The 19,217-nt window shown below is 51.8% G+C and overlaps 2 protein-coding genes across 4 annotated transcripts in view; both read left to right on the top strand.

Moving 5' to 3' along the window:
* Positions 1–1,878: 1,878 nt before the first annotated feature.
* On the top strand, positions 1,879–7,971 carry Selenos (selenoprotein S). 3 transcript variants are annotated; one of them, XM_042698591.1, is made up of 6 exons: positions 1,880–2,017; positions 2,661–2,795; positions 4,783–4,889; positions 6,108–6,197; positions 6,614–6,698; positions 7,483–7,971. In XM_042698591.1, the coding sequence occupies exons 1-6, from the start codon at positions 1,942–1,944 to the stop codon at positions 7,557–7,559; spliced, it is 570 nt and encodes a 189-aa protein (XP_042554525.1). In that variant the 5' UTR covers positions 1,880–1,941; the 3' UTR covers positions 7,560–7,971. The 3 variants fall into 3 exon arrangements, with proteins under 3 accessions (XP_042554527.1, XP_042554525.1, XP_042554526.1); XM_042698592.1 differs by having other exon boundaries at positions 1,881–2,017; positions 6,620–6,698; XM_042698593.1 differs by lacking the exon at positions 6,108–6,197 and having other exon boundaries at positions 1,879–2,017; positions 6,620–6,698.
* Positions 7,972–15,442: 7,471 nt separating this feature from the next.
* The window catches only part of Chsy1 (chondroitin sulfate synthase 1), a 45,153-nt gene continuing 41,378 nt past the window's right edge, over positions 15,443–19,217 (top strand). Inside the window, exon 1 of the mRNA XM_042698562.1 lies at positions 15,443–16,072. Coding sequence (XP_042554496.1) covers positions 15,738–16,072 — 335 coding nt within the window. The 5' untranslated portion in view covers positions 15,443–15,737. The remainder of the gene's footprint in view (positions 16,073–19,217) is intronic.

Genomic DNA, 19,217 nt, shown 5'->3' on the forward strand with positions numbered 1-19,217 from the left:
AGAAACTGAAGGCTCTTTGTCCATACACTCAAAAGTCCATTAAATCTTAGTTAAATGTATACACCTCTATACTGTGTACATAGAGTCCAGCTGGGCTGGAGGTGTGGCTCAAGCGCTACAGCACCAGCTTTGAGCAAGCAAGCCAAATGAAACAGGAGTAAGGGCCTGAGCTCAGGCCCCAATAGGATAAGAAAAACAAGATGTTTCACTGTTTTCCATAAGTGAGAAGAAATGCTCTTTCCTGAATTCAAATTGATGGCTACATATCCAGTTTCCTGATTTGAGGTATCTACTTTTAAGATGTCTGACACAGTGAAGAAGAGATTGCAGGAATTTCTCTGCCATGGCCTATGAACTTCAGTCCTTCAATAGAAGTCTCCATTAACTTACCATTCATTTTCAGATAGTACAAGGAAATACCTGAGGCAGACTAATTCTGTGAAGAAAAGAGATCTGTCATTGTTATAAAGGTGCTGTACAGAGGGGTTACACTTACATATATGTAAGTGTACATTTCTTTTGGGACAATGTCACCTCTGCTCTCTCCCAGTAGAAAAGAGATTTATTTAGCACAGTTTTGACAGATGAAAGCCCAGTTTGTGTGGTGCAGGCTCTAGAAGGCCTCTTGGCTGTATCTTGTCACAGTGGAGTATATATGTGTCATTGTACATGTACTATAGCACACTCATTTCCTTTAGGCTCCACCTGATAGATTTTCTCAATACCATTAATATAAAATGAGATTAAATCACCCAGGTTTAGGAATACAGTTCAAGCCAAGGGCCATCTTGAGCACACTGGGGAGCACTTGCATGACAGTGGTGCCCGTTGAGGTCCCCTTGGAGGAACTCCACAAGCCAGCAATGGATGGTGGCTCTTGCTTCACATCTGGGTCAACCAGGCAGTCACTATGATGGGCACAGGAGCAAGATTCATGCCAAGCCACATGAAACTAATTCCAGACAGGAAGTGTCTGCGCTGAGGGTTTTAAGATTACATTCAAGCCTTGCTGGGCACTCACGTGCCAGTACTCTTAACTACTCAGGAGGCTGAGATCTAAGGATCACAGTTCAAAGCCGGACTGGGCAGGAATGTGAGACTCTGGTTTTCAATTAACCACCAAGAAGCAGGGAGTAGAACTGTGGTTCAGATCGGTAGAGCGCCAGCCTTGAAGGACAAAGCTAAAAGCACCCAGGCCCTGCGTGCATGGTGAAGGAGGGGTCCATCCTGGGAACTGGCTTGTTTCTGAACTCTCAAGACCCTCCAGCTCTAATTGAGATAGGGTGGTTACAGTTCCCACCTAAATGGCGGGAGGGGGTGGAGGAAGGCCAGGACTGGCAGAGGTCACCTGACACTGCTATAAACAATGACATCTGGTGACAGTTTGGCTCCACCCAAAGCCGGAGACACGGAGGTGGCGATTCCTTTCCAACAGGTTCGGGATCAAAACCTCCCGACTGCTGGGGACGTTTTTGGCCGGAAAGTAGGAGGAAAGTGCCATCTTCCGTGTTTGGTGCCTTCCTGCAACGCTGCAGGGCTGGGGGCGCCGATCTACCAGCCCAGACACCGAAAAGGCCCGGGCCGGGGTGAGGGCGCCAGTCTGGTCCTCGGAGGCTCCTGACCGCCTCACCTCGCCGTCCAATCAGCGCACGATGACCCACTCGGTCGGAAATCCGAGGCCAGCGATCCGCCCACCGCGGTAACACCCGGGAATCTTGAACCCACCCCCAGCTCGCCAGGGAATGCAAAACCAGCTTCCGGTCCGCCTTGCCTAGGCCCTCCCACTGCCGCTCCCTCTCAGCCACTGGCCGAGCGTCGGGGCGGAGTCAATCCGCTATTGGTTGGTAGCAGGGCCGCGTCGGGCGTGCCACGTGTACGTAACTACGGACCGGAAGTGTTGGCTGAAGGCGACGCGGGCCGGGCCGGGCGCCAGTCGCCACCATGGAACCGGACGGAGAGCAGCTGTCCACGCGACCGGCCCTGGAGACCGAGGGGCTCCGCGTCCTTCACGCCACGGGTGAGCCGCGGGCCGCGGCCCGCGCGCCGCCGGCCTTCGGGGCGCCGCCATGATCGGTGGGACGACCTCCGCCGCTTCGGGGCGGGAATTAGGGAGGCCTGGCCGGCCGCCGGGCTTGGGCAAGGCCTGGGGTGGGGTGCGGCCTGCACCCCGAGTGGACGTTGCCTTCCGGGGTCCTTCGCTCTGGGTGCCGCCAGGCCTTCCGGGGCAGACCCCGGAACGCCCCGGCATTTCCCTCCAGCCCCCCCTTCCCCTCACGCCCTCTACTGTCACCCCAGTCGGGGAAACTCCTCTTCGTCTTCCAGAACCCCACCTGCTGTGCCCCACGCTCCAGATGGTTGAGAAGTACCCCAATTCAGTGCTCCTTAGATTGAGGCGTAGTTTTTTTTTCTTCTGTGTGCTCCGCTTTTTCTCTGAAGGGCTGCCGCTAGAGACATCTCCACTTCCGGCTGTTTGCTGCTCTACGGGAGATCAGAGTTTCACGGATTTGTCTGCGATCCTCAGATTACAGCCTCTCGAGGAGCGAGTTGACAGATCGTTTCCTCCTCTGGAAAGAGGAGCTGCGCTCCTTGAACTTGCTGGAGTTCAATTGAGACATGTCATTTTTAGTTTCTGAAACCTTTTTTTTTTTTTACCCCCCCAGTGGGCTCCCTGCTGGCCACCTATGGCTGGTACATCCTCTTCAGCTGCATCGTCCTCTACGTGGTCATCCAGAAGCTTTCCACTCGTTTGAGGGCCTTGAGGCAGAGGCAGCTGGAACAAGCGGAGGCCGCTGTCGGTTAGTGCCTGACATAGAAATGTGGGCGGGACTCTGCACCTGCTTTGGACGTTTAGAAGTTAGTCTGTTGTCAAAAGTAACAAGAACACGGTTGAGGGCGTTTTATGCCTCTGAAGTGGGTTTGGTTGTACATGTAGTGGTTTTCTGGTTTGTTTCAGAGATTTTAATGAGTCTGGAAAAGCTACCTGATGCTGCACATATTTTGAGTGGCTTTAATATTAAGATGAACTAGAACTGGAACTTGGCGAGTTCTTTGTACTTGGTGGGTCCACATACTGGGTTCCGTCTAGAACCGTGACAGGTGAATAGAACGTCAGCTGCGGGTTTTCATATCCACCTCCTGTGTACCTGGAATCCCAGCAACTGGGGAGGCACAGGTAGGAGGACTGTTGTGTGAGGTTGGCCCCAGTTGAAAAAATAACCTAAAACAAAACAAAAAAGGGCTGATTGAGTCATTCAAGCGGATGGGTAGACTATAAGATTCTGAGTTCAAACCCCAGTATTCCCCCCCCCCCCCCCCCCCCCCCCCCCCCCCCCCGCCTCCATCCTTAAGGGGGTGGGGGCTGAATTCCAATTACATTTGGTTGTCTGGGAAACTTCTGTGTCATAGGGCAGTCTTTTCAGCTGGAAGCTACCCTTTGTGGGTGTGGCCAGGAAAGGAAGTACAAACACAAAGTAACACCTGAGATATAGTCTTCCCTTAGTGAAGTTGAGTGAAAACTTTGTTAAGCAGGGCCTGTAATTCCTAGCTACTCAGAAGGTCGAGAGCAGGAGGACAAGATCTGAGGATCTGGCTTCAAAGCCAGCCCAGGCAGGGAAGTCCATGAGATTCTTATCTCTAAATAAACTACTCAGAAAAATCAAGTGGCACTGTGGTTCAAAGTGATACCACACTAGCCTTGAGCAAAGAAGAAATCATGAGTTCAAACACCACGACCAACAAAACCCCAAAACAAGTTGTCTTGGAACACCATTTTTTAATTTATTTTAAATTTTTTACAGTACTGGGGTACAGAGCTTTATGGCCTACCTGCTTGAACCACTCCACCAGCCCTTTTTGTTTTAGGTTATTTTTCAGATAGGGTTATGTGCTTCAGCCTTGTACTAGCGTCCTCCGTAGTAGCCTGGATTACAGGTATAAAGAACTGCACCCTTGCCAGCCTTGAGCTGAAGAGCTGAGGGACAGCACCCAGGCCCAGAGTTCAGGCCCCACCACTGACCAAAAAAAAAAAAAAGAACTGCACCCAGCTAGTTGGTTGAGAAGCAATCTTGCTAACTTGGCTCTTGCCAGCAAGAGTAAAGTGTCAATCGTTTCTTTCTGATAGAGGCCTGGGCTAGTGAAGTGATCGGTAAAGATTCAGAAAACTGTGTGTGTTGCTGGGACGGGGGATTCCTGGGAGCTTGAGTTCAGGGCCTGGACCTGTTCTTGAGCTTTCTTGCTCAAGGCTAGCACTCTCACACTTGAGCTATAGCCCTGCTTCTGGCTATAGTTAATTGGAAATAAACAGGCTTTCCTGCCTGGGCTGGATTCAAACTGCAATTCTCAGATCTAGCCTTCCTGAGTAGCTCCTAACTACTGTAATCCTAATACAGGTGTGAGCTACAGGTGCCTGGCAAGTTTCATTCAGAAAACTTTTATTTGTTTGGAGACTTTATAGACTGGCTCCAAGTGAGGTCGCCACGCTGTATAATAGAATCTCTCAGCGGCCAGGGAAGCACTTAGATTTCAGTAACAGGGCCACTACCCCAGACATTCTGCAGTAGCATTTTCGTAAGGTGCCTAGAATGACTCTGGAGAGATCAATGTATAGGTAAAGCTAAGGACCGTGATGGAAGGACAGTCCTCTGTCACCATGAGCAGCAGAGCGTGTGCATATGTATAGGACTGCTCGTGTAAAACCTGGGGTTGATTGCCATGCGTAGCTCTGATGACTCAGTATTGGTCCAGTTTGCATTGTGCCTTCCATCTCTTTTTTTGATATCTTAGAACCTGATGTGGTTGTTAAACGACAAGAGGCCCTAGCAGCTGCCCGTTTGAGGATGCAAGAAGAACTCAACGCACAAGTGGAAAAGCACAGGGAAAAGCTGAGACAGGTGCGTGCTGCTGTGGCTGCACACACTACACACACACACACACACACACTCACACACACACACACACACACACACACACACACACACACACACACACACTGACCCTGGCTGAGACAGGTGCGTGCTGCTGTGGCTGTACACACACACACACACACACACACACACACACACACACACACACACACTGACCCTGGCTGAGACAGGTGCGTGCTGCTGTGGCTGTACACACACACACACACACACACACACACACACACACACACACACACACACACACACACACACACACACACACACACACTGACCCTGGAATTGGGAAAAGCTGAGATTGTGGCTGCACACACTACACACACACACACACACACTGACCCTGGAATTGGGAAAAGCTGAGATTGTGGCTGCACACACTACACACACACACACACACACAAACACACACACCCTGGAATTGGAACCCAGCACAGTTAAGCAGCTTTCCCCAGGTGACAAGGCTGGGGCCACACCTGGTGCTCCAGGAGTTCTTCCACAACCAAAGCCCTCCTTGTGAGGGGAGCTCCACGGCGCCCTGTTCTCATTCTGCTCCACACACAGTGTGTACAGCAAAAGGTCTTGAGGGCCTGTCTTCCTTTCTTCTCCCTTCCCTTTCCCTCCCCTCCCCTCCCCTCCCCGCCTTCCTCCCTTCCTTTCCTTTAGTGTCTGAGCTTGTCTTCCTATACCATAACCAAAGTTGGCCTTGAACTCGTGATCCTCCTGAGTGCTAGAATTCCAGCTGTGTCTCACCACACCTGGCTTTGTACAGCAGCTTTTCTGAGTAAAATGAGGGCAAAGATTTGTTTGGGGAACTTTTGTTTGTTTTATTTTGGTGTCCAGGGACTGGTTCTTCACCTCAGGGCCTTAGAATACCCACATGGCTTCTCCTCCTCCCCCCTCAAAGCTGGTGCTCTTACCACTTGAGCCGCCCTTCCACTTCTAGCTTTTTGATGGTTAATTGGAGATGAGTGTCTCCAGGACTTCAATCCTCAGATCTCGGCCTCCTGAGTTGCTAGGATAATAGGTGGGAGCCACCAGCGCTGGGCTTTAGGGAACATTTCTACATGGTATAACTACTTAAGGATTTTTTTTTTTTTTTAAATTTAAAAAGAAAAGAATTGTCAGAATTGGCATCTTTGGGAACAGTGGTAGCTTCTGAATGTTGTCTAATGTGGGATTCTCTCTCAGCTTGAAGAAGAGAGGCGGAGACAGAAGATTGGAATGTGGGACAGCATGCAGGAGGGCAAAAGCTATCGTGGAAATGCAAGAAAGCCTCAGGTAATACCACACTTGGCCCAGGTCATGTTTTCTAAGTAGCTACAGTTGTGGTGTTGCTGGGGATTAATTAAACCTGTGACCTCTAGCATCCTAGACAAGTGCCCTGTCCCAGAGCTATACCCTCAGTCCCAAGAGCATGTTTGCGTTGATTTTTAAATTTTTTATTTATTTTTGACCGGTCATGGGTTTGAACTCAAGACCTAGGCTGCTTTTGCTCAAGGCTAGTGCTCTACCACTTCAAGCTACAGTGCCACTTTTGGTTTTCTGATGGTTCATTGGCGATGAGTCTCTGGAACTTTCCTGCCTGGTCTGGTTTTAAACCATGATCCTTAGCTCTCAGCCTCCTGAGTAGCTAGGATTACAGGTGTGAGCCACCAGCGCCCAGCTTACATTGGTTCTTAAGCCTGTGTATGTTCCAACAGGAAGACAACACTCCTGAGCCTTCTACATCATCTGTCATCCCCAAACGGAAGTCTGACAAAAAGCCTTTGCGGGGAGGGGGTAAGTACCAAATCAATGATTGACGACAGTTAGAATTTTCCACACATGTACGATGTGTTTCTTTACCTCTTAAAAGTAAGATGATCTAGCTGGGCATAGGGATACATGCCTGCAATCCCAGCACTTTGAAGGCTGAGATAGGAGGATCAGTGGTCTAAGAGCAAGCCCAGTGCCAGTGACTCACACCTGTACTCCTGGCTACTCAGGAAGCTGAGGTCTGAGGATCATGGTTTGAAGCCAGCCTGGGCAGAAAAGTCCATGAGATTCTCATTTCTAAAAAGCTGAGATGTTAGAGTGGTAGTCTCAAGCAAAAGCAGCTCAGGGACGGTGCCTAGGCCCTGAGTTCAAGCCCAGGACTGGCACCAAAAGAAAGTCTTAAAAGTTGAGGCAGGGGTGGGGTGTAAGATTCTCTTTATTTCAGTTGGTCTATAAATGGAGGCAAAGCTTAAATTGTAGAGCTGGAATACATAGATGGATCATGCCATCTGGGTCCACGGTTAATAATGAGTATGATTGACCTTTTGGAGGGTGGGGGACTGGTTCCAGGACTTGAACTCAGGTCTTCAAACTCTCACCAGGCTTACTCATAGCTGATACTTTACCACTTGAGCTGTGCTTCAAGTCCAGCTGGTTAATTGGAGATGGTTGGGGGAGGGGGCAGTTTCATGGTCTTTTCTGTCTAGGTTGGCCTTGAACTTCGATCCTCTAGGTCTCAGCCTTCCGAGTGCCATTCCCTCTGCTGGCTTAGGCTGCCCTCTAACTCACTTCCTCCCTGCGGTTCCAGGTTATAACCCTCTGACGGGTGAAGGCAGCGGCACCTGCTCCTGGAGGCCAGGCCGCAGGGGCCCATCGGGTGGATGAAGCTAGGAATCCTCGTCCTAGTGTTTCTGGCATTAGCGAGACGAACCCTTGACGCTCCATTCAATTGCCTTACGCACGCTTTTCGCAGTGGCTAGCGGGGGAAGTGGGCTGACGCCTGCCCTTCGTGCAGCGAAGGACTCGGTCGGGTGGGTGCGCGCCTTGCCCCCTGCACACTCTGAGGCCCAGCGGGTGACCACCGACTTCCTGGCTGGCCGCTAGCAGACAAGGCAGGGAGCACCCACGAGAGTCCCTGCGCCGTGCGTGGAATGATGTCTTCCTTATAAATGGTGAGCCACCAGTGAGGATTACTGATGCGACAGTTGATGGGGTTCCTTCCTGTATAGTCACCTGCACAGAACGCTGTAGAAGAGAAATTGTGAGTATTAAAAAGGAAAAAACCGACAGAACCAGAGTGACCTTGTTAGCATCTTTATTCGGTGGAAGGCGGTTTCTTTGTGAGCTCAACTGGGTCTGACATTAAACAGCCTTTTACCTTTCCCAGCCGGTCTCTTAACTGATGGCCTGGTACCCACGTCCTCGGCCCAGCGCTGAGTGGCGGCTGGGCAGATGGTGGCCATCACGTGGATTTTAGTGGACCTCCTTGATCCACAAAACCCCGGGCCTGGGCTTGTTGAACCAGGGTGAAGACTTCCCTTGCTCCCAGATGGCGCTTACCGCGGGTAGCCACGCTCACTGGTTCCTCGCTGCCTGACAGCACCGTGGGTTCCCGCGACCTCCACCCTCATGACCCGGTCACGTCCCAAGCACCCACCTCCTGCCACGACCACACCACAGTTAGGACATGAACCAAGAATGATGGGGTCCCTACGTGTGCCTGTTTGTCATTTGCAGCAGGCAGCCCTGCCAGGCCCCCCCCCCCCCACCCCAAGAGCTGAAAGGAAAGAGAAGTGTGGCTCAAGGGGTAGAGCGCTATCCTTGAGCTGAAGAGTGCAGGGACAGCGCCTAGGCCCAGAGTTCAAGCCCCATGACCAACCAATAAAAGGTGAGCTCCCTCCAGTGGCCTGGTACGGGACAGCTGCCATCCGCTTTCCCAGCGTCCCAAGCCACTCAGGTCCCGCAGTGCTTGGCTCACTGATCTGGGCTGCCCTGGCTCACGTGGGAGTGGTCAGCCCGTGGCTCAGCTGGGGGCGGTTCCTGTCTGGCAGCTGTCAGGTTGTGCAATAGGGGACTGCCATGTGTTCCTCAGACTGGTCTTATCAAATCAATTCCAAGAACCGGGTGCCCCAGCCTTTGAAATCTGGTAATCTGTAATTTGCTACATCCCAGCTCTTGCAAACAGTCACCTCCAATGCCAAGACTCAGTGGGAGGACCTGAAAAGCCAGCGCCAGGGAGTGAGATTCCTGGCCATTCTCAGTAGCATTCGCCTCCTCCTGGGGCTATGGTGACCTCTCAGCCTGTGAGATCTCCCCACATCTGGACCCGGGCTGCCCTCCTGCTGGGTCCAGATTTAGCCAGGCAATGGTGGCTCATGCCTGTAATCATAGCCAGGTAGCAGGATGAGCTCTACCAAGCCAGCCTGGGCAAGGAAAGGCCACGAGACATCTCCAATTAGTGAGCAAATAGCTGTAAGCGGCACTAGCAGTGATCTGAGAATCAAGGTTCAAAGCCAGCTGGGACAACGAGACTCTTAACTCCACTTAACCAGCAAAAAGCTGGAAGCACAGGTGTAGCTCAAGCCTGAGTGAGAAAGCCAAGCAACAGCATAAGGCCCTGGTTCAAGCCAGGGTACTGGCACCAAAAAAGACATTCTGTCTATTCAAGTAATTGCTGGGGCTTGGGTCCCATGACTAGCCACAGATGCCACGGGTGGTTTGGGGGTGAGTCTGCACTCTGTAGGTTCCTGGGGTCTGTGAGCGTGCGTTCCTCAACATCATGAACGTGACACAGGAATGGAACTTTGGCGTCCCAGCCTGAATGACACAGCTGCCTCATGTTTGTCCTCTTTGGGGTGAAGTGATTTATTTCAATACTACTAAATAAAAACATTTCTAGTTTAACAAATGTTAGATGGCTAGTGCTGGGGCTTGAACACTGTCTTTTCGCTCAAAGCTGACACTCTACCACTTGAGCCACGCCTCCACTTCCAGCTTGTTGCTGGTTCATTGCCGATCGTCTGCTCCGGCTGGCTTCAAGCCCTCATTCGCAGATCTTGTCTCCTGCAGCAAGGGCCTGCAGACACCCTCTCCCAAGTGAACTCTGAGCCTTGTGGTCCCAGACATCAACCAGCCTCTCCCACGGTGCAATGAACTGACCTTCATTGGGAGAGATAATTGGCCCATTCATCACAGGAGAGAAGAGAGCCAAAGATCCTGTACCAGTCTGGACATGAGATATCACCATTGGAATATGCTTGAGTACGCATAATTCAAAAATGGCTGCTTATTTTTCACGATAGAGTAGCTGATGATTGAGTCCAAGAAAAAGAAAACCTTACTGGACAGGATTGCCACCAGAGGGCGCTACAGTCTCAAAGTTCTACAAAGGTCCTCACCTCCTCCCTTTCCAGTTCAATATATAATCTAAGAAAAGACTGTTTTGCTAGATTCCTTTTTTCTCTTTTTCTTATTCCTCCACTTTCTTTTTTTTTGTGCTGGTTCTCAGCTTAAACTAGGGCCTGGGCTCTGTCCTTGAGATTTTTTGCTCAAGGCTAACTTACCATTTGAACCACAACTCTGCTCTCTGTCTCTCTCTGTCTCTGTCTCTGTCTCTCTCTCTCTCTCTCTCTGTGGTTGAGATGACCATCTCATGGACTTTTTACACCCATCCCTCCCCTCCCCATCCCTTCCCCCTTCTTTTTGTAGGATCTTCATTGGAGTCTTAGTTTTGTTTTTTGTCAGTTGCGGGGCTTGAACTCTGGGCCTGGGCGCTGTCCTGAGCTCTTCAGCTCAAGGCGAGCGCTCTACCACTTGAGCCACAGTGCCACTTCCAGTTGCACTGGATTCTTGACTGCACTCTCCACCTCTTCTCTCCACCTGATACTTTGCATGCCGTGGCCTCTTTTTCTGGGGACTCTCACAGCAAAATGTACCCTTACACCCTTATTAGTTTAAATTCCTCCACAGACCACCATTGTAAGGCCAGAGGACAGCCCTATCACCTAGAATAAGAATATCATGACCATCCTTTTGGGTTGTGGGTGTACACGGCGGTGAGAGAGAGATTTGTGAGTGAGATCATTGAGTAGCCCCTTTTTGGGCGGAGAGAATGACCATATGTTCTCAATCTTGAGTTGTACTTTTGGGGGTTTGTGGATCTGAAGCAGCTGGAATCTTCTGCAGTTTGAGTTTTCTTTTTTCCCCCCAAGCAATATTATGCATCCTTAGTCCTAGAGCCAAACAAAGCGAGTTTGAGGTGCCCAGCTGGAGTTTCTCCACAGCCTGCCAACTGTGGTCAGCCCTCAGGTGGCTGTGCTTTTGGGGTTCAGATTCTGAGGAGGGGCGCCCCTCTGGTGCATGGAGTCTTTGTGCAATCTGTCCAGCTGTGGAAATTCCGGCCCAGCTGTAAAGATTACTGGCGTTTCTTGGCAAGGGACGGGAAAGGCAAAATTCTTTGCTATACAAGGGTCGAGTCTTCGAAGCAAACTTGTCGCTGGCGCTAAGGGAGGTTAATCTCCCAAAGCACATGGAGGTAAATTCTCAGAAATGCTTGTGCCAGCGGCAGCCCAAGTTTGTTCTCTTTAGTAAGGTGATAGGACATCTGGACAGCAGGCAGCAATGAGGAATTCTTTGTGTCTCTACTTTGCTCAAAGACCTTTGTGAGGAGCACTCAAGCCAAGCCCAGCATGAGGCCCTGGAGAATATTCTAGATGATCATGTTGAATCTGCTAGTATCTGCAAGCAGAACATGAGACATTTTTACTTTCCCCTTTTCTCGTGTCAGCAAATAGAAGGAAATGTTGAGAGAAATGAGTAAGTGGATGAAGGCATTGCTCGTCAGCTTAAAAGCCCCCTCAAGAATAATGGAGCTGGTTGCTGGTGGTTCTTGTTATAATCTTAGCCACTGGAGAGGTTGAGATTGGAGGACTGTGATTCAAAGCCAGCCCAGGCAGGATAGTCCAGGAGACACCACCAACTAACAAGCAAAAAGCCAGAAATGGAGCTGTGGCTCAAGAATTAGAGTGCCAGCCTTGAGAAAAAAAAAAAAAGGTGGGGTTATGAGGTTTCCAGTATCTGCACAAAGGAAAAAAGAAAAGAAAAGGATGCCTGGTTTAATCGAGCAAATGGAGGGTCAGTGGTAAATATTAGCAAAGTGGTTGTTCTAATTCTTTGCATGGAGTGAACAACGCTTTTGAAAAATTGGGTTATTAGAACTCAGTATTCAGTGTTTTTTTTTTTTTATAAAAAATATTTCTAAAACTTTAGAAAAAGGAATTATATTTTTTTGCCAAGGATTCCTGTTGGAGGCATGAGTTCAGACTCAATGTCTTTAAAGAAAATCCTCTCAGAGAACTCAAGAGGGTTGTTTGGAGGCTGGATGCCAGCAGACAATTGAGCTATTTACCAAAAGTTTCTAAGAAACTGCAACAAATTATACGAAATGTTATACTCTTAACAGACATTCTATGTGTTAGCAGCAGGGGGAAAAAAAGCTGTCATGCATGTGGGAACAAAGTTGTAATTTGTGAGAAAATGTTCTGCCAGGTAGGTAGAGATGAATTTTAATTACCTGTCATAGATAATTACACTCATGAAAACAGAAAGGAAATAGATGTTCTAGAATTTTTTTTTGAACAAATTTCTAAGTAACAGGCTTGAACGACTACTAAGGGGGAAACTTGAACTTGATCCAGTAGAAAGATGAATTCAGAAAACAAGAAACCTGTCAGACCTTGAAGCCTTGGGCTTGGCTAAGTGGAACTCAGACCCCATCCTGGGCTCCCAGGCCGGATCTAGCCGGATCTAGCCCAGGCCCGCCCAGGTTGTGGGGAGTGGGGAAAATCCAGGGTCTTCATAGGCTAATTCATGGCTCAACTTGCTGGTGTAAAATGGCCCTGATTTTGATTAACCCCATCTCACTTTTGGTGATAAGATTCAATGCCTTCTTCAGGTTCATACCTATAATCCTAGCTACTCAAGAGGCTGAGGTTTAAGGATCAAGGCTCAAAGCTAGCTGGGTCAGGAAAGGCTGTGAGACTCCTATCTGTAGTTAACCTCCAAAATGCTGGAGGTGGAACTGTGGCTCAAGTGTTAAAGTGCTAGTCTTGAGGGGGGAAAAAAAGCCAGGAGAGAATACAAGGCCTTAAGTTCAAGCCCCAACTATGCTGGCACTAAATACATATACATATATACATACATAATTGTGAGTAACAGGTAAGGTAGCCCACACCCATAATCCCAGCTACTTAAGAGGCTGAGGTAGGAGGATCACAGGTTATCTCTAGGGGAGTGCCTGAAGAGATAAAGCACTTGTCTAGCAAGCCCTGAGTAGTTCAATCTCCAATACTGACAAAATACAATCATGTGCCTGGTGCCAGTGGCTCACGCCTGTAATCCTAGCTACTCAGGAGGCTGAGATCTGAGGATCATGGTTCAAAGCCAAATGGGGCAGGAAAATCCAAGAGACTATTGTCTTCAATAAACCACTCAGAAAACTGGAAGTGGCGCTGTGGCTCAAGTGGTAGAGCGCTTGCCTTGACCTGAAGAGCCGAGGGACAGCGCCCAGGCCCAGAGTTCAAGCCCCAATACCAACCAAAAACAAGAAACAAAACAAAAAAGTCAGTCATGTAAGGGGACATTCTGGTCACTAGGGGGCGGCCCACAGAGCCAGGTAAGGAGGCAGAGGCCATTGGTCTAGATCCTGAGTACTTAGGACAAGATACTCAACTTTCTTCCAAGATTATTCCCATCACAGCTTTTCACGCTTTTCACTGGATCTTAGGTTAGAAGAGGATTTCAGGCTAGAAGATATTGAACTCGTTGACTAGACCATAAGATCAGTGGCTTGTCAGAGTTGTGCTTCATGTAAAAAGTGTTGAGAGGTGGGGCTGTTGCTACATTTTGGGGGACTCTGGTGCCTCTTTGGCATTTGTGGTCCATGATCTTACTGGAAATCTCGATGGTTTCTGAGCCTGTAATTCACAGTTACATATTCTGTATTTTAACCAAGACCACTGTTGGAATCCTGTATTCACTGCCTAACGAATATTTTATTTTTAGATGTTGATCATCTCTTAGGGATGGAGTCTGTGGGGAGGTGGGTCATAAACTATTCCCGGAATAAATCACAAGTGTCAAAGAAAGTGGTAACATCCAAAGAATAAACAAGAGTCACCACCATTCAGCAGCCTACAAGTCTGCATCTCCCACAGTTCGATATTTTAAGCTGTGTAATATTTCAGTCCCTCAGTCCTATGAATACTGAAGAGAGAGCCAAGGATTGTCCTAAGTGTGCCTCCTTTCTGTTCCTAAGGTCTGGGTTCGTTTGCTTAAAATGAGAATCTCTGAGGCCCAGAAAAAAATTGCTTTTCTCTTAAACGGTTCCATCAGAAAACTCCACCATTGCCAAGTGCAGGGGCCTCACACCTGTACTCCTAGCTATCTGGAGGCTGAGATCTGAGGATTGAGGCTTGAGGCCAACCCAGGCAGAAAACTTGGTGAAACTCTCTATTTCCACGATGGAAATGTCTCAGCTGGTAAAGTGAGCAAAACAGCTAAGCACAAGGACCCGAGTTCAAGCTCAGGCACACACACACACACACACACACACACACACACACACACAAATGCAAGAGAGACCCCAACCTAGTGGAGCAGGGTGGTCACACCCGTAATCCCAGCACTGGGGCAGCAGAAGCAGGCGGAAGGGTCACTACGACAGCCTGGGCTTTCGGGGTGCTACCTGCCCGCTTGCCCCAAGCCACCCGGAGAGACCCCAGCGCCCCGCAGCTGCGCTGCGCGGGAAGCCTGGACCCGAAGGATGGCTTTATTCCACTTTGGCCACGCCGGGCCTTGAACCCAGGGCGTCGCGTCGGCCGGCAGCCTCCCCACAGACCTTCCTCGTTTATTTGGCTCAGCGTGGAGGCGCAGGGATCAAGGCCACTGGGTTCACAGTTCACTCTCCAGGCCTTGCACGGACCCTCCACGCGCCGCGCCCCCCCAACCCCCAGGACGGGCGGGAAGAAAGCTACAGTGTGGACGACGGTCTGGCTGCAAGGAAGGGCGAGGCAGTGGGGTTTATCCGAGGACAGTCTGGGCGGGAGGAACGTGCGGTTCGTGGAGAATCTGGGGACCAAGTAGCCCCTTCTTCGGCAAAAAACTCCAGGGATGTGCTGAGACGTGGCCCGCCCTTGCACCGGGGCGTGGCCGCGGGCCCGGGGGCGGGTCTCCGGGCGACTGGGCGTGGCGACGGGCGTGGCCTCTGCGGTGTGGGCGTGACTTTGGGGTGAGCGGGCGTGGTCTCGGCGGGTGGGGGCGTGGCCTCCGGTGATGGGCAGTCGGGGCGGGCGTCGGTCCTGGAGGGCCGCTCTCTGGCCGACGCGTCCCCCTCGGTGGGACTGCAGACCTCGCCAGGCGGGCGGGTGGCTTTTTTTTTTTTTTGGTCAAACTTTGGCCACGTGAACCGCCCCCCATTCACTTTTGCACCAATCACGTAGCGCGGACGGATCCCGAGAGGGGCCACGACTCGCCGCCGCCGCCGGGCCCGCTTCAAAACGCGCTGTGCGTGACGTGAGGGGCTCCGGTGGCAATGGCGAGCTAAGCCGGATGATGTGCGGCGGCGGCGGCGCCGGTCACGGAGAAGACAGGGGCGGGAACGGCACGGGCTTAGCCGAGCCAGCCGAGACACGCGAGCGGAGAGGGGTCGCAGCCCGAGCTCGGAGGGCTCCGCGGTCGCCGTCGCCCGAGCCTCGCTCCCCCGCGCGCGGGCGGGAGGAGCCGCCGCGTCGCCCCCGAGCCGCAGCCGGCGCGCGCCGGGCATGGTCCCGTCTTAAAGGCGCAGGCGGCGGCGGCGGGGGCGGGCGCGCGGAACAAAGCGCCGGCGCGGGGCCTGCGGGCGGCTCGGGGGCGACGCGATGGGCGCGGCGGGCCCGCGGCGGCCGCGGCGCTGCCCGGGCCGGGCCTGGCGGCGCTAGGTCGGGCTGGCCTCCGCGGGCGGGGGCGGCGGCGGGCTGAGGGCGCGCGGGGGGCCGGCGGCGGCCCGGCGGGCGGAGGGGCGCGGGCATGGCCGCGCGCGGCCGGCGCGCCTGGCTCAGCATGCTGCTCGGGTTGGTGGTGGGCTTCGTGCTGGCCTCGCGGCTCGTGCTGCCCCGCGCCTCCGAGCTGAAGCGGGTGGGCCCGCGGCGCCGGGCCAGCCTGGAGGGCTGCCGGCCGGGCCCGGCGGCGGCGGCGGCGGCCGCGGCGTCCCAGGCCGGCGGGGCGCGCGGCGAGGCGCGCGGGGCGCAGCTCTGGTCCCACGGCTCGGCTCCGGATGGCGGTCAGCGCGACAGGAACTTTCTCTTCGTGGGAGTCATGACGGCTCAGAAATACCTGCAGACCCGCGCCGTGGCGGCCTACAGGTGAGCCCACCGGCCCCGGCCTCCTCCGCACCCCGCACCCCGCACCCCGGCGGGCGGACCTTCCCGTTCTCTTAGGGCTCCTGAGATCAGCTTCCCCGACCCGTGGCTCCCGGGCTTCCGGTGGGTCGGGGAGCTGCCCCCCAGCATCAGAGGCCAGAGGACGGGGAAGGTGGGCGCATTTCCCAAGGGTAAGACTCTGGAGTCCGAGGGACCTAGCCACCCCGTCTCCCCAGGGGTGTCCCCCACGCTGATCGTATGCAAAGCACGTCGGATCTCCATGCCTCGGCTTCTCCTTTGTTGAAAGGGTCTCCCTCTAATTAAGGTTAGCCTCTGATCGTGTTGGCCGCGGGGTTAGCATTTGATTCCCTAAAGTGGGCACTTTATCCTTGCGAAGGTAAGATCTCATGTAGATTCATTCAGCGAGAGCCCTTCCGTAGTGTACTGTCGCAGTTAGAGGGGGCCGGTCCTCTGCACCCGTGGCCACATCCGTTCCGTCTGTGAAGCCGAGGGAGAGCCAGGTGGGAAGGCTGAGTGGAGGGTTCCGTGACGTCTGCAACCCCGAGTGCGAATTCCGAGTTCCGTTACCTCCGTTACAGCGCTGGCCGCGTGTTACCCAGTCACCGTGGCCGCAGCCATGCCCGGGATTAACAAAAGAGATTAGCCCGAGTAGTGTTTAGAGGAGAGATGATTTGGCATGGTTAGAAGTCTTGTTTGCACTGAAGTGGATCTGAAGCAGACAAGGGGTGTGAATTCAGTTAGAGTCCTTTGGTGGAAACTTTATGCCACTTACTGTATGGGTAAACAAACCAGTGCCAGGAATGGCTTCAGAGCCCTCAGGCTCTGGGAGTTCACTTTCTCCAGCAGTCAGTCCAGGGCAAGGCTGAAGGCGTTGCTGATTGTTCTTAATTGTACAGCCAGCACTTCTAAAATGCCAAGCCCGGGGCTGCATTCCCAGACACTGCGTGTTGTGTGGGGACACACGTGTACAGTTGGCCTCTTCCTTTAAGGAAAGCAGTAACTGCTTTGAATGGTTCTGTCCCCAGCCCTGGATGTTTCCTTTAGGTTTTGCTTAAGTCAAGAGCACATGTTCTGCCAGGAAGGGTCCCGAGTGGCCAGAAAGCTTAGAACCAAGGTATCCGAAATGCACACTGATGCAGTGACCTGGAAATCGTCCAGGTTGTCTTCCAGGTACACCATCATTTCCCAGGGATTTTAGGCCCTTTGTCTAGAGAATTGTCCCAATCAAAAAATGGAGGGCGAGAGTGGTGGTGGTGGTGGCTGCACGCCTGTAATCCCAGCACTCAGGAGCCTGAAGCAGAAGATCTTGAGTTTGTGGGCAGCTGGAGCTGCTTAGGGAGAACCTGCCTCAAGAAATAGAAAACAAAACAAAACAAAAAACAAGTAACCATTAGGTTATTTAGTTTATGGCTTTGACAGTAGATCTGCATGACTGCGGTTGGGTGGCTGGTCACGTGGAATTACTATTACTAATTTGTTCAAGTAGGTTATGTGAGCCCTTATCCCGCACCCAGCAAACACATTTTTGTGATCACAGAATCACTGCTGAGAAATCTGTAGGGTGTGGGGGGTGGGTTCCCAGAAAATGGGCAGTGCTTACAGTTCTTTAATTGGCCATAGCTTCCCAAAGAATGGGGTTGAGTCTCACTTGTGGGTCTCTCTTTCACATCTGCTACTTGCTTTTCATCTTGTTTTTTTTAAAAGGATGTTAGGATTTTATCTTATTGTTTATTTTCTTCTAGGCACTTGAGGGGAAGGTAGAGTCAGTTTGTCTTTTTGCCTTCTGTCCAGGCTCTCCCCTGTGGGTGACACCTCTGCCTTCTGAGCCCAAGGGCTACCTCCCCTAGCCTCTGCGTTCACTCACACCCTTTAGCTCTCTCGCCCAGAGAGCCGGAGCTGAGACCTGTTGGGTGGGCCTTGCCCCTGCTGACTCAGCCCCCTACCTCTCAGCTGGTCCACCCTGTGTTTAGATTGGCTAGAAGAGATGGCCCAAGACAATTTTAGCCTAAAGGAATTTTCAGAGAAGGCCTGAATTGGGATGGAGGTTGTAGGGTGTAACTTATGATTACAGTTTTGCTGTTCTTTGCAGCCCAGGCCAATAGTCCACACTGAGTTGTTCAGCCGGGAATTCCATGTACAGTTCTGTAGGAAAATAGGCTTCAGTCTTGGAAGGTGGAATTCTTGTTTGGAACTGAGTGTGTGTTCTTTTTTTTCTTTTTTCCTTTTACGTTTCTCCTCCTAAGCATTTTTTTATTTCTTCTCTTTGGGCAGTACTGGGATTTGAACTCAGGGCCTTGTACTTGCTAGGCAGGTGCTCTACCACTTGAGCTCTTTTTGTTTTCCTTATTTTTCGAATGAGATGTTGTGTTGTGATCTTCTGTTTATGCTTCCTGTGTAGCTAGAATGGCAAGTGTGCCACCATAGCCAGCTTTTAAAAAAAAAAATCGGTTGAGGTTTGTGAACTATTTTGCTCAGGTTAGCTTCAAAGTGCCATCCTCCCAATCTTTGCTTCTGAGTAGCTAGGAACTGGCAATCTCTTCCTTCCAAGTGCTGAGATCCAGAGATAGCTAGAAAGCCCTTTGGAAAATCCAAGAAAGTGCGCTGAGCTTCCTGCAGCCGATGGCCGGATGGCCGATGGCCGGGCAGCCCTGTCCTTGTGTGCTTGTCTGACCTGTCAGACACTTGAAGTGGGGAGGAGCCCTGGAGAGATGGCAGGGCAGCGGCAGCTGACAGCAGACATGCAACAGACTTTTTTAAAGCAGGCAAAACAAAGCTCAAAGTGTATCTGGTCGGAGAGCAGCTGAACTAACTTCAGTAGAGCCTGAGTGGATGCCTAGCGCTTGGGCTGTCTGGAGCAGCCTGATTTTAGATGCACTTAAGACTCATCCTTTTATAAAGCAAATGCTTGCATGACCCTTTTGGGTCCAGACTCTTGAGTGTTGGGACACAGCAGGACACATGCTGACTGTAGAGGGAGGACACTAAATGAGGACTCAGTTAGTGGTGGACACCTCGGAAACCGGAGAGCAGCGAGGGCAGGCAGATGTCCCTTCTCTCAGGCGCTTGGAGCAAGGAGCTGGTGTGCTATTGTCATCCAAGACCATGTAGGCCTAAAGCAGGGGCCTTT

This window comes from Dipodomys spectabilis, unplaced genomic scaffold, assembly GCF_019054845.1.
Source record: "Dipodomys spectabilis isolate Male_0828 unplaced genomic scaffold, ASM1905484v1 ptg000233l, whole genome shotgun sequence".
In the NCBI taxonomy this organism is placed as follows: domain Eukaryota; kingdom Metazoa; phylum Chordata; class Mammalia; order Rodentia; family Heteromyidae; genus Dipodomys; species Dipodomys spectabilis.